At 31.7% G+C, this 14,477-nt stretch overlaps 1 protein-coding gene across 1 annotated transcript in view; it reads left to right on the forward strand.

Annotated features, from left to right (window-relative positions):
• LOC127728395 (mediator of RNA polymerase II transcription subunit 23-like) overlaps positions 1-14,477 on the forward strand; it is a 54,262-nt gene that overhangs the window by 13,553 nt on the left and 26,232 nt on the right. The window contains exons 5-11 of the mRNA XM_052235757.1: positions 566-664; positions 1,978-2,079; positions 2,575-2,644; positions 5,776-5,888; positions 7,491-7,586; positions 8,635-8,835; positions 13,451-13,537. Coding sequence (XP_052091717.1) covers positions 566-664; positions 1,978-2,079; positions 2,575-2,644; positions 5,776-5,888; positions 7,491-7,586; positions 8,635-8,835; positions 13,451-13,537 — 768 coding nt within the window. The remainder of the gene's footprint in view (positions 1-565; positions 665-1,977; positions 2,080-2,574; positions 2,645-5,775; positions 5,889-7,490; positions 7,587-8,634; positions 8,836-13,450; positions 13,538-14,477) is intronic.

Consider the following 14,477-nt stretch of genomic DNA (forward strand, 5'->3'; position numbering starts at 1 on the left):
TTTTATAAAGTTAGTTTTGTTGATAAATGTCTTCCATTCAAAGGGGCATATCCAGAATATTGTTTTGTTTGTTTGATGATCTTTGTGGGATTTACAATTTACATTATGTCATATTCTCCCTTAATTTAAAATAATCATATCTTAATAAGTTGAACTTTTTATTTTGACGATCTTAATAAAAATACATCTGCATTTTGCAGATTATTTTTAATACAAAACAGCAGAATGTTTATAATAGAAACAATTGAAATTCAGCCATAAAGTTTCTATTCCAAACTCAAAAGATATATTTTTCTCAGGCACTTCATAGTATTTTTCAAGGTATTTTTTCATTTTAACTACATAAAAAAAAAATTATTTTATATATTTTGCATAATCATTAATGAATTTTTAGTCTTATTTGAAAATGAAATACATTGACTTAGAAATAAATGGAAAACTAAAACTCTTGTAGCAAGATACCTTTAGACTCATGTAGATTCTTAGAAACATTCTTTTAAATACTCTAATAAATGTAAAATGATTTGCATTTGTGATGATCTTCTTTTATATTATACATTTTCAGGGTTGTAGAGATATACTTAGAATGGTATTAGAGAAGAGTCACACAATTCCTATGGTAGATAATGTTACTATAATGTCACAAATCAATGTTATGATGGATGTAAGTATCATTGGGGATTTATTTCTTTTTGTGGATACCATTTTTCATGGATTTATAAAAAAAAATTATTTCATGGTTCCATGATTTAGTGGTTTTGCCAAAGTCTGCATACAGGTCTATAGAAAATTTATGCTTCTTTTTAAAAAAGTTTAAATTGGTGGTTTACCTAAAAAAATTGGTATAGAATATATAAAAATGAATCCACAGTATAAATAGATAATTTTTACCATCTCTCTTGGAAATTAGAAAGACATATAGTGTTTTTAGTTTTATATAAATGAAGGGATATGTAGAAATTGAGTCAAAGAGACAACAACGGAATGACACAAATTACCAAATGCCATCTAGAAGTCAACATTCAGACTTCAACGGTAGTAGAGTGTTTATACAATATGTCATTTTAATTATCCTTTTTTTAATATTTAGTTTAAGAATTCCCAGTTCAGTGTAGTTTGGTGTGTAGTAGATAGGCTATAAACATAAATTTATATATAAAATGTTATACATTAAAAATGAGATATATACAAAAAGAATAGTTGTACATTACCTTCCTGCATGACAATGTGGGCATTTTTGTTTGAATTGCTAGACAGTAATGAATATTCTTCAGTTCTGCAAGAAAGAAATGGAGAGAAAAAGTGCCATTTCCACAATGTTTATTTTGCATCAGCTGCTTTATTTTTTTACCAAAAAGGTTGGCATATTTTTCCTCAATTTCATTCTGAATCAGTTAAAACATGAAACTATAAACAGCCAACTTTTCAAATAAAATTAGAATTACATTTTAGTTCAAGGGAGACAATTCTTGAAATTTCCAGTTTTATGGTGGAAAATCTGAAAAATGAATTTCTTACCTCTGTAGCACTCTTTGGATCAGGAAATGGCACCCTGAAATTCCATTTTTTTAATATTAATGAAGTTCTTTGTAGTAGTTAAAATTGTGATGCTTAAGCTTATGCATATATCTAGTATCCGTTATCATAATGATGATAATGGTAAGATTTTGTATGTTGAGAGAGGGTTATGTTTGTTTCATTGTCTATGGCACATATGTGTTTTATTTCAATATTGCAAAGACGTGCAAGTGTTCTGTTTTTGCAAATTCTTAAAAAAACATCTGGTTTTTATTATGCAAGAGACAAATCCAGTAGGTAGGAGCAATTTTTTTATAACCCTTTATAATGCGACTTCATATGAAAAAACTAAAGAGCATTCATATCATATATAACAAACAGTCAACAAAAATTCCCATGAAATTATTGTTCCTCAGTGAAATAATTCAGCATTTTAAAATCAGTATATTTCTTTTACAGGTGATTACTTATATTTTGGACAGAAATACTTGTTTGTTACCTGCTTATTTTGCAATTAATGAAATCACAAAAGTTTGCTCAGATGACAAAACCAATCATTGGGTAAGTTATTTAGACATTAAAGTCAACAATCTGATTTAATATAAAGATACGAAGATGTGGTATGATTGCCAATGAGACTACTCTCCACCAAAGAACAAGTAACTAGTAGTAAGCAAATATAGGTCACTGTATAGCCTTCAATAATGAGCAAAACCCATACCTCATAGCAAGATATAAAAGGCACCAAAATGACAAATGTAAAAAGAGAAAATTAACGGCCTGATTTATGTACATAACAATAAATGAAGAGACAATATGATATACAACAACAAACGACAACTACTGAATTACAGGCTCCTGACTTGTGACAGGCACATACAGATAGTGGCAGGTTATATATGTTTGGTGGGCACCCAAGATTAACACCATTTGATAGGGAAAGATTGTTGCAAATGTATTTTCTGATTTTAATTTTTTACATTTTGAAACTTACCAAACTCTCTGCAGCTTAATTAAGAAGAAACTTTATTTGATAATATTTCCATTAAATTTCAGAAACTTGGTAAAGTTTTGGCTGAGTTTATTGACAGTTTTAGACCTGCTGCACAAATGTTTACAGTATCAGGTGAGAAACTTTATACTGTAAACTGGGAAATTTTCGCGCTGTCTTTTTTTCACAATTTACCAACAAAATCTAAATGCGCGTCGTCAAGAATTCGTGATATCCGAGTGTCCTATAAAAGTATTTTCATAAATGATTTGGAAAGTGAACAGTTTACCATGTATCATAAAGAAGTGATTAAATCAATCAGAAATCCTTTTTGTCCGTTCATTAATGTAAAAGTCAATTTAAAGTTATTATTCATGTTTGCTTGTAAAAACACATGCACAATAAGCAAAGAAGAATGACCTAATTATGAGTGAATTAAATGCTGTCAGGATTATTGCTTATTAATCGATCTTTTGATCTGTTTAGCAGATACAATGAGTAACCATTTTAAAACTAATTGACAGGTGTCATTTACACATTTGCAAAGATTGTTGTTTATATAACAATATCCGTAATGTCCGCTTGCTTGAGGTGTTTGATTTAATTTAACTAGACTAACACAAGTTAAAGTTTTGATTTCTAGCTTTGCCTTAATTTCATTTAGAAATACAATCATGAGCAGCAGAATAGATCTGTCGTCTATAAAACGGGTTTTATACATTAGTGTTTATCTTACGAATCGGTTTTCCTGGAAATATAAGTGATCGTTTTTTTCTTTTCACGTTTCAACTCTTACTACGAAAAATAGCGAAATAATACTGCTGTGAAAATTTCCCTATTTACAGTAAGACAATTTGGGTTTGTTAATATGTTTTGTATACATCATTAACAAAAACAGAGATAAAAGGAAAAATTGAAAACCTTCATGATGTATTGAAGATTTATTGAATTCATGCCAAATATTTTTATGCCCCCACCATAGCAGAGGGGGCATTAAGTTTTACCCTTGGACGTCTGTACATCCTTAATTTCCGAAATTGGTTTCCGTTCTCTTTGCCTTAACCAAATGTTATGAAACTTATACACAATGTTTATTATCACAAAACACAGATCAAGTTTGAATTTGGGTGGCATCACTTTTACCTTTCTAGAGTTATGCCCCTTTACAAATGGAAAAATTGCTGAATTTTTCGTTTCCGTTCTCTAACTTAAGTTTGCCTCAACCAAATGTTATGAAACTTATACACAATGTTTATTACCACAAAACTCCGATCAAATACGATTTTGGGTAGTGTCACTTTTACCGTTCTTGAGTTATGTCCCTTTATAACATTATATGCAAGCGGAGGTATCATCTGTGTCCCATGGACACATTCCCCATTTATTGTTAGAATAAATTGAATGCTTTTAATAAATGGATGAAGCTAGTTAAATGTTTTATAAAAGTATGATAAGGTAATCGCCCTAAATTTGGTAGCCTTATACTTTACAGTATTTGATTTTGTTTTAACACAGCTGTGCCTTGACAGCTTCTGAATTCCTTTAATAGAAATTAAAGCAATGAGGAGATAAATGTTTAATATATATACCATCAAAATTGCTGTTACTTAATCATAGAATTTATTTAAGTTGCTATTACGATTAAGTTCTTAATACAGACACTAATGTCAATGAATATGACATTACAAATTACTTGCTTAAAAAAGATAAAGTATGTCTAAATGGTATTGTTTACTAAATTGGAATATTGTAAAAACTAGAATTCAGTAGATTATTATACGACTTCAAAAATTTGCCGCAGTATAATGGTATGGCGATGGTGTCGTTGTTGTCCAAAGACATTTGGACTCCAGACAATAACTTGAGTATAAGTGTATGGATCTCATTGAAATTGTACCACAAGGTTCCATACCACAAAAGGAAGGTTGGGATTGATTTTGAGGGTTATTGTCCTAACTGTTTAGGAATTGAGGCCAAAAACAAGCATTTTTTTTCTTGTTTCAGGACAATAACTTGTGTATAAGTGTATGAAATTATGGTTGTACCACAAGGTTCCATACCTTAAAAGGATGGTTTGGATTGATTTTTTGGGTTATGGCCCAAACTGTTTATAAATTAGGGGCCATAAGGGGCCAAACACAATACTTTGTATAAATTGCTTATTTCTTGACCAATTTCAATGGGGTTTAATGCAAAGTCCTGAACTCTTGGGGTTCTTTAATATGCTAAATCTAACCAGGCCATGTATTCAGATTTTGAATTTTGGGCCCTGTTTTCAAATTGTCCACATTAAGGTCCAAAGGGTCCAAAATTAAACTTAAAATTAAAATTAAAGTTTGATTTTAACAAAAATTGAATTCTTGGGGTTCTTTGATATGCTGAAACTAAACTTATATAAATATTTTTGATTTTGGGCCCAGCTTTCAAGTTGGTCTAAATAGTGGTCTAAAATTAAGCTTTGTTTGATTTCAATAAAAATTGAATATATGAGGTTCTTTGATTTGCTGAATTTAACCTAGTATTTAGATTTAGGATTTTTGGCCCTGTTATCAAATTGGTCCACATTGAGGTCCAAACTTCCAAAATAAAACTTCGTTTGATTTCATCAAAAATTGAATTCTTGGGATTCATTGATATGCTGGATCTAACCATGTATTTAGATTTGGGATATTGAGCCATAATAGGTAAATGTCCAATTTCAAAATTTTAAGTTCTTAGACCACATTCATTCTTTGTCAGAAACCTATGCTGTGTCAAATATTTAATCACAATCCAAATTCAGAGCTGTATCAAGCTTGAATGATATGTCCATACTTTCCACAACTGTTCAGGGTTTGACCTCAGCAGTTGTATCAAGCTGTGCCCTGCGTAGCATTTTATTGTTATTTACATAGCCTGCTTTCAAGAGAAAACTATGCAATTAAGCATAGCTAGCAATGTCAGCATTTATTAGCTCTCTATATCATTATGTGTGTTGTTATTGTAAAAAAAAGGCAAGGTTTAAACTGTCAAAAATTAAAAAAAAAAACAAATTACATAAGCTTTGCAAATATCACAATACAAATGTATTGCAATAATATTATAATAAGTAGCAAGTTAATATTGAAAATGTCTGATCTTGAGGACGTATCTTACTATCTGATGTGAGGGCAATTTAGGGCAATAAACTTGTATTCAGAAACCTAACCTACATGAATTACCAATTCTTATGCTTGTTCAATTGAAATTGCATGTAGAATTTATATGTAATTGGTTTCTCTTTACAGGCAGATCTCACCTGGTACCAATTGTAGGACATTCTCTGTCAACAAGCCATGTTTGGAGACTTAATACAAGCACTCTGAAGTTTCCACTAAATGGGCCTCTTCCTTATGATAAGGTTTGTTGAGTTCAGGTAATTTTAGCTCACCTGTCCATCTTCATCAAAGTTGTCATCACTGTTCATTTGTAACCACTTGGCCAATTGAAATCAAACTTGACCAAAACCCTTCCTTGGGTGTGTTGATTTCAATTGATTTTTGATGTTCCAGCAGATCTACCAAAATATATCATTAGAGTAAAGCACTCAATTTAATTGTTTTTTATGGCTTTTTCTATAATTATTATCTAAGGGTGGGGGCTAAATTGCATTCCCCTTGTTTCTGTCCATATGTTAATTCATCCAACAAATATTTTAGTCCCACTTTTCCTCAGAAACTACCAAATAGATTGACTTTATATTTGGTCAGTAGCTTGACAGTGATGAGGTGAGACCTGTGAGGTGAGACCTGTGAGCCCTATTGGTATACTATTAATTTATCAATATGTTGTTTCAATTTAAATGTTTTCGTCACACAATTCTCCAGTACTCCTGAACAGTATTACCAGTACTACATATTTTGGCTGCAGCTTGGCAGTGATCAGTTGTAACATGTAGGCGATTTTCAGTTATACCAGATACCTCCTTCCTGTTTTCCAATTGTTTGGATTAAGAGTAGGGGTATTTTTAGCACACGTTTATTATTGTTTACATTTGGCTTTTGTTATGGTTGCAAATAACATATTAAAATTCAAGTTACAAATTTCTTAGTAATTGTATTTTGGGAAATGCCTCCCCATAAACACAAGCATTTGATGGGAGTCCCCTGCTAATTTGTTTTGGCTTGGGGTTCAAAAAAGTTTTTTTTTTCAATGATTACAAATGACTTATTGTATAACAGATTTTTAAGGTGGGTACACTCAGAAAAAAACAGGTAAGACTTGGCTATGGAAAACAGTTTCGAAAAGGGTTTTCTGCTTTGTAAGGCATTAAAACTGTCAACACACCATGTACTTTTTAAAATTTGAAAGTAGCATTAGTCATAGATACATGATGAATGATAATAGGTTTCTGGGAAGAACTTGTTTTTCTTTTTTATTATTATTTTTAAGGGAAAGAAATTCTAGTTTTTAAGTACTTAAGAGAAGAATTTGACTTATCATGATATGAAGGAGAAATTGTTGAGATAAATAGAAAAAAGGAGAAAGTAAGGACATGTATTTTTGTTAGAAAACAAGAAAAACAGCCTAATGATTTTTTATATTTACAGGATACTATACTCATGCTGTTTCTCACTTTTGAAGGTTGTTTCAAGGTCTTTAATATGATTCTAGAATCACTGTTTTTATAACAGGTGAATATGTAAGAATCAGTGTGTTAATTACAGCTGAATATGTAAGAATCAGTGTGTTGATAACAGCTGAATATGTAAGAATCAGTGTGTTGATAACAGCTGAATATGTAAGAATCAGTGTGTTGATAACAGCTGAATATGTAAGAATCAGTGTGTTGATAACAGCTGAATATGTAAGAATAAGTGTGTTGATAACAGCTAGCTGCATATGTAAGAATCAGTGTGTTAATAACAGCTGAATATGTTGATGATCAACTTAATATACCTGAAATCAACACAACACATATAGCACTTGATAAATAGCAAAATTTGTATTTTTATTTTTGAAGGATTTATGTAAGCCTCAAACTGGATTGTTGAGATATGTACTTGAACAACCTTATTCCAGAGAAATGGTTGGCAACATGCTTGGCCTTAATAAACAGGTGAGGAGTACTTCATCATTATAAGAATAGGTTACAAATCTATCATTACTTTATTGAAAGAAAAGGGAAAATTCCAGATATCAATAAATATAGAAATAAGAATATGTGGTATGATTGCCAATGAGACAACTCTCCACAAGAGACCAAATGACACAGAAATTCATAACTATAGGTCACTGTACGGCCTTCAACAATGAACAAAGCCTATACCGCATAGTCAGCTATAAAAGGCCCCGAAATGACAAATGTAAAACAATTCAAACGAGTGTCAAGAATTGAAACTTGGACAGCAGTATATATCTCTACTAACATCTGTTACCAACAAGAGAGTGTACTAAGATCCTTTTTTGCTTAATTTTTCACAGAAATCTGAACTTCTAATTTAAGATTTAAGATTTCTCTGTATGTTTATAAAAGTAAAAACATGTTGTTTAGGGTCCATGACATCTCAGTATTTGAACAAATGTAGATATGATAACATTGTATAGCAAAATTTATAAGTTTTTTGTGAAATGCACAGGATTTCATTTTTAAAAGGTTTTTAGACCCACTAATATACATTACATGGGAGAAATAATTTAATTAAACTAAAGTTTTGCAATCTATTCTCATTAAAATCTTGATTAATACACATAATATTTGAAATACCTTACAGGTTGACTTTCCATTGACAGTAATTATTTGATTTTGCAATACCTTCTTTTTTAAACCAAATAAAGCACTCCTCTTTTTCAGTGCATACACCATTATTCTGGTATAACCGTCACCAGGTTGACTAAAAAGCTGCTGGACTTACAGCTAGACTAAAAGCTGGAAAGCTAAATTTCTGCGTGCATCAATACCAAAATGGGCCTCAAAAGTGTAGCTGAAATTGTCCAAGATCAAATTTGCTTAAGAGAGTTGCAATTATAACCTCACATTTTCAAAATGTATATTAAATTTGAAAAATTCCATATTATTTGAAAAGATAAAAAAAATTGTGAAGAGATAACAGTTTAGATTTAGTTGTTGATCTTAGTTTGTGTTTTTAATTATGTCTATCTTATAGGTAAAGCAGAGGTGTGAAGTGCTAGAGGAGCAGCTTGTTGATCTGGTTGTCATGGCAATGGAAAGATCAGAAAATGAAGACTCTGCAGCAGAAGATGGCATGAATCAGTTACTATGGCAACATTTGTCAAGTCAAGTCATATATTTTGTATTATTCCAGTTTGCCAGTTTTCCTCACATGGTCCTGTCATTGTATGAAAAGGTAGGGAAAATATTGGTGATTACAATGCGAATTTAAGGATTTTGCTCTTCTGTTTGAAAATAACAAGCTTTTTATACGACCGCAAAAAAATTTTTGTGGTCGTATATTGGTATGACATTGGCGTCGTCGTCTTCGTCGTCTGGCGTCGTCCAGCGTCGTCCGAAGACACATTGGTTTTCGCACTCTAACTTTAGTTTAAGTGAATGGATCTCTATGAAATTTTACCACAAGGTACAATACCACAAAAGGAAGGTTGGGATTGATTTTGGGGGTTATGGTACCAACAGTTAAGGAATTAGGGGCCAAAAAGGGGCCAAAAATAAGCATTTTTGTAACTTCCAGACATAACTTGTGTGTAAGTGTATGGATCTCTCTGACATTGTACCACAAGGTTCCATATCACAAAAGGAATGCTGAGATTGATTTTGGGGGTAATTGCCTCAAAATTTTAGGAATTAGGGGCAAAAAACAAGCATTTTTTAGCTCACCTGACCTGAAAGGTCACGTGAGCTTTTCTCATCACTTTGCGTCCGTCGTCCGTCGTCCATAAACTTTTACAAAAATCTTCTCCTCTGAAACTACTTGGCCAAATTTAACCAAACTTGGCCACAATCATCATTGGGGTATCTAGTTTAAAAAATGTGTCCGGTGACCCGGCCAACCAACCAAGATGGCCACCATGGCTAAAAATAGAACATAGGGGTAAAATGTAGATTTTGGCTTATATCTCTGAAACCAAAGCATTTAGAGCAAATCTGATATGGGGTAAAATTGTTTATCAGGTCAAGATCTATCTGCCCTGAAATTTTCAGATGAATCGGACAACGCGTTGTTGGGTTGCTGCCCTTGAATTCGAATTTAAAGGAAATTTTGCCGTTTTTGGTTACTATCTTGAATATTATTATATATAGAGATAAACTGTAAACAGCAATAATGTTCAGCAAAGTAAGATCTACAAATAAGTCAACTTGACCAAAATGGTCAGTTGACCCCTAAAGGAGTTATTGCCCTTTATAGTCAATTTTTAACCATTTTTCATAAATTTTTGTAATCTTTTACAAAAATCTTCTCCTCTGAAACTACTTGGCCAAATCTAACCAAACTTGGCCACAATCATCATTGGGGTATCTAGTTTAAAAAATGTGTCCGATGACCCAGCCAACCAACCAAGATGGCCGCCATGGCTAAAAAATAGTACATAGGGTAAAATGCAGTTTTTGGCTCATATCTCTGAAACCAAAGCATTTAGGGCAAATCTGACAAGGATAAAATTGTTCATTAGGTCAAGATCTATCTGCCCTGAAATTTTCAGACCAATCAGGCAACACATTGTTGGGTTGCTGCCCCTGAATTGGTAATTTTAAGAAAATTTTGCAGCTTTTGGTTATTATCTTGAATATTATTATAGATAGAGATAAACTGTAAACAGCAATAATGTACAGCTAAGTAAGATCTACAAATAAGTCAACATGACGAAAATTGTCAATTGACCCCTTAAGGAGTTATTGCCCTTTATATTCAATTTTTTACAATTTTCATAAATTTTGTAAATTTTTGTAAATTTTTACAAAATATTTTCCACTGTAACTACTGGGCCAAGTTCATTATAGAAAGAGATAATTGTAAGCAGCAAGAATGTTCAGTAAAGGAAGATCTACAAACACATCACCATCACCAAAACACAATTTTGTCTTGAATCCATCTATGTCCTTTGTTTAATATGCACATAGACCAAGGTGAGCGACACAGGCTCTTTAGAGCCTCTAGTCTAGTTTCATGACAATAACTTGTGTGTAAGTGTATGGATCTTTCTGAAATTGTACTACAAGGTTCCATATCACAAAGGGAAAGCTGGAATTGAGTTTGGGGGTAATTGCCGAAACGTTTAGGAATTGGGGGCCAAAAAGGGGCCAAAAATAAGCATTTTTCTAGTTTCCAGACAATAACTTGTTTTCAAGTGTATGGATCTCTCTGAAATTGTACTGCAAGGTACCATACCACAAAGGGTAGGCTGGGATAGATGATGGGGTAATTGCCTCAATATTTAAAAAATTTGGGGGGGGGGGATTTTTTTTTTTTTCCTTTTTTTTCTTTTTTTCCTTTTTTTTTCATTTAAAATTTTCCATTTTAAGTTGGTTATTTCTGATTTATATTTAAAAGCAAATAATAATGATATGGTAGGAGATACACACCAAACAGGATGTGTAAATTATTATATAATAAGTATTGTGCAATAGCAAGAAATTTTCAATTGCACAGTATTGCACAATAGCAAGAAATCTTCAATTGCACAGTATTGCGCAATAGCAAGAAATCTTCAATTGCACAGTATTGCGCAATAGCAAGAAATATCCAATAGCACAATATTGCGCAATAGGAAGAAATTGTCAATTGTACAGAATTGCGCAATAGCAAGAAATATTTAATTGCACAGTATTGTGCAAAAGAAGATACTTCGTATAAATTGCTTATTTCTTGACCAATTTCAATGGGGTTTTATTCTTGAATTCTTGGGGTTCTTTAATATGCTGAATCTAACCGTGTATTTAGTTTTTGGATTTTGGGCCCCATTTTTAAATTGGTCCACATTGAGGTCCAAAGGGTCCAAAATTAAACTTTGTTTGATTTCATCAAAAATTGAATTATTGGGGTTCTTTGATATGCCGAATCTAACCGTGTATTTAGATTCTTAATTTTTGGTTCTGTTTTCAAATTGGTCTACATTAAGGTCCAAAGGGTCCAAAATTAAACTTAGTTTGATTTTAACAAAAATTGAATTCTTAAGGTTCTTTGATATGCTGAATCTAAACATGTATTTAAATTTTTGATTATGGGCCCAGTTTTCAAGTTGGTCTAAATCGGGGTCCAAAATTAAACTTTGTTTGATTTCAACAAAAATTGAATATATTGGGTTCTTTGATATGCTGAATCTAACCATGTATTTAGATTTTTGATTTTTGGGCCCCGTTATCAACTTTGTCCACATTGAGGTCGAAAGGGTCCAAAATTAAACTTTGTTTGATTTCATCAAAAATTGAATTCTTGGGGTTCTTTGATATGCTGAATCTAACCATGTATTTAGATTTTGGATATTGGACCATAATAGGTGAATGTCCAATTAAAAATTTTTAAGTTCTTAGACCACATTCATTCAGTGTCAGAAACCTATGCTGTGTCAAATATTTAATCACAATCCAAATGCAAAGCTGTATCAAGCTTGAATGTTGTGTCCATACTTGCCCCAACTGTTCAGAGTTCGACCTCTGCGGTCGTATCAAGCTGCGCCCTGCGGAGCATTTTATTATAAGACTAATATAAATTGAAAGCATATAAACAAAGGAATTTAAAAGCAGAAAAAACTGAAAGGTCAGTGTCTATGTTTTTGAGATATAAGCTATTGAAAATTTGGAGGGAAATGATTCTCTCTAGATTTTTCAAACATTTAACATGTTTAAAATTGTCACCTTTTTTCTTTCAAAAAGTATGAAAAAATAACAAGGATTTTATAAGATTTTCAAAAATAGCTTTTTAAACTATGTTTAATAAAATAATGAAATGAAAAGTATGGGTTAGTGGGCAAAATTTTTAATGGCACTATATGGATAAAACTCTTAGGATTCTCAATATCTGACAAAGAATCAAAAACAAGAGTAGCAAACATCCATAAATACATTGTACCATTACTACAATATTTTAAGATTATTGTCTGTTGAGAAAGGAAAGGGGATAAGCATTTCTGAAGCAGATTTACCACCCAGGCAAGTTTATTAATTATATTGAAAGATCTTCAAATAAATTTTAAGTGCCTTTCAACCACACTCATGCATGCTTTTTTTTTAGTTTAGACAGCTTGGTTCATAAATTTGAAACATGGTATTTCAGAAGGCAAAACAACTCTTACATTGAAGACTCATATTTGTTTTAAGTACATACAAGATACCTGTTTATTGTTGAAAACTATGTTGCTCTCTAGAGTCTTTTGCTTTTGGTTATTTTTATTGTTTGGTTGCTGTTTTATTGACGTATGCACTACATCTCTTTTTATTCATATGTATTTTAAACTAAATGTTTTCTAATTTGAATACTCATAGAGAATGTTAATTAACAAATAATTATACCCCTGCTTTAAAAAAGTGGGGGTATACTGTTTTACCTCTGTCTGTCCGTCCATCCATCCGTCCGTCCATCCATCCATCCATCCATCCGTCAGTCCGTCCATCCATCCTATGAAAATTTTTCGTCACATCTTTCTCAGGAACTACAATACAAGGATTTCTGAAATTTGGTTTCAGGGTTTATATAAGTCAGCTATACCGTGTGATGCGTTTTCAGATTGATCACTCAACAACTTCCTGTTTACCGAACACTTACATCATTTTACACAACACATCCAAGTTGAAAATTTTCGTCACATTTTTCTCAGGAACTACATTACAAGGATTTCTGAAATTTGGTTTCAGTGTTTATATAAGTCAGCTATACCGTGTGATGTGTTTTCAGATTCATCACTCAACAACTTCCTGTTTACCGTCAAGTATTTGGGCTGGGGGTATCATCAGTGAGCAGTAGCTCGCAGTTTCACTTGTTTTAAATGATTTAATTTGTAAATTTTTAGTTAAAAGGTAGAAATATGAACAAAGGAAGAGATCATTTGATGTGGGTACTGTTACAGTTTATATCTGGAAGTATACAGAAGAATCCTGTAAGTTTAGTAGAAATTAGGATTAGCATATCCATAACTTAATTTTCTAAAAATGTGGACTTTCCACTGAATACAATCATTTACTGTATTTTAGAGAAAGAAAGATAGAAAAAATTAGAAATTAATTTTAAATATAGTATGAAATATTCACTGACCTAAGTGCATACAACTGACATACATAGACTTAACTTATAGGAAATGAATTTTGGTTATATCCACTGAAGTATGTGAAATACATATTATTGTATGCACTACAATAATTCAGTGTTTAATCCGTATTGGAACATTGTGAAATTGAGTTATTCTCTTATTTCTTTGTTTAAATACTTTATAATTTGCACCCCTTTCTGGCAATTTTATATAAGAGTAAAAGACTACAGACAATACATGGCTGAATTCTGTAACAACTTCAAGTTAAAGCTTCTTTATATATTGCATCAAGCCTCATCTGGTCATTCCTTACCAGTCAGGGGCATTACCTAAACAAGTAACTTTTAAAATTACCTATACAAGTAATGTTGAAAACGAGGCTATATTAAATATTACTTATATAAGTAACTTTTCTAAATATTATTTTTATAGGTGTCCATTAATACAGATTATACTAGCTTTAACAAATTTTCAAAGTCATCTGGTTATTTTCCCCATGAAATATAAGAATTAATCCTCCTGAAACACTAATTGCCTTTCAGACGCACTTATCTTTCATATCGACGCTTCTTGGTCAAAGATTGGTCTCATGGGAATATTAAAATGCCATTTTCCTTGAATATCTTGAAGGTAGACAGATATAAATAGATAGAAACTTGTGATTTAATTAAGACTTAAAGTTATTTATAATTTGTAACCCAAAACAATTACATATGTTGTCATATGCATGGAGACAACAAATGTTTCTGTGTCTTATATGAAAAATGATTGACTAAACAGTAGAGAAGTC

This window comes from Mytilus californianus, unplaced genomic scaffold (assembly GCF_021869535.1).
Source record: "Mytilus californianus isolate M0D057914Y unplaced genomic scaffold, xbMytCali1.0.p SCAF_1, whole genome shotgun sequence".
Lineage (NCBI taxonomy): Eukaryota > Metazoa > Mollusca > Bivalvia > Mytilida > Mytilidae > Mytilus > Mytilus californianus.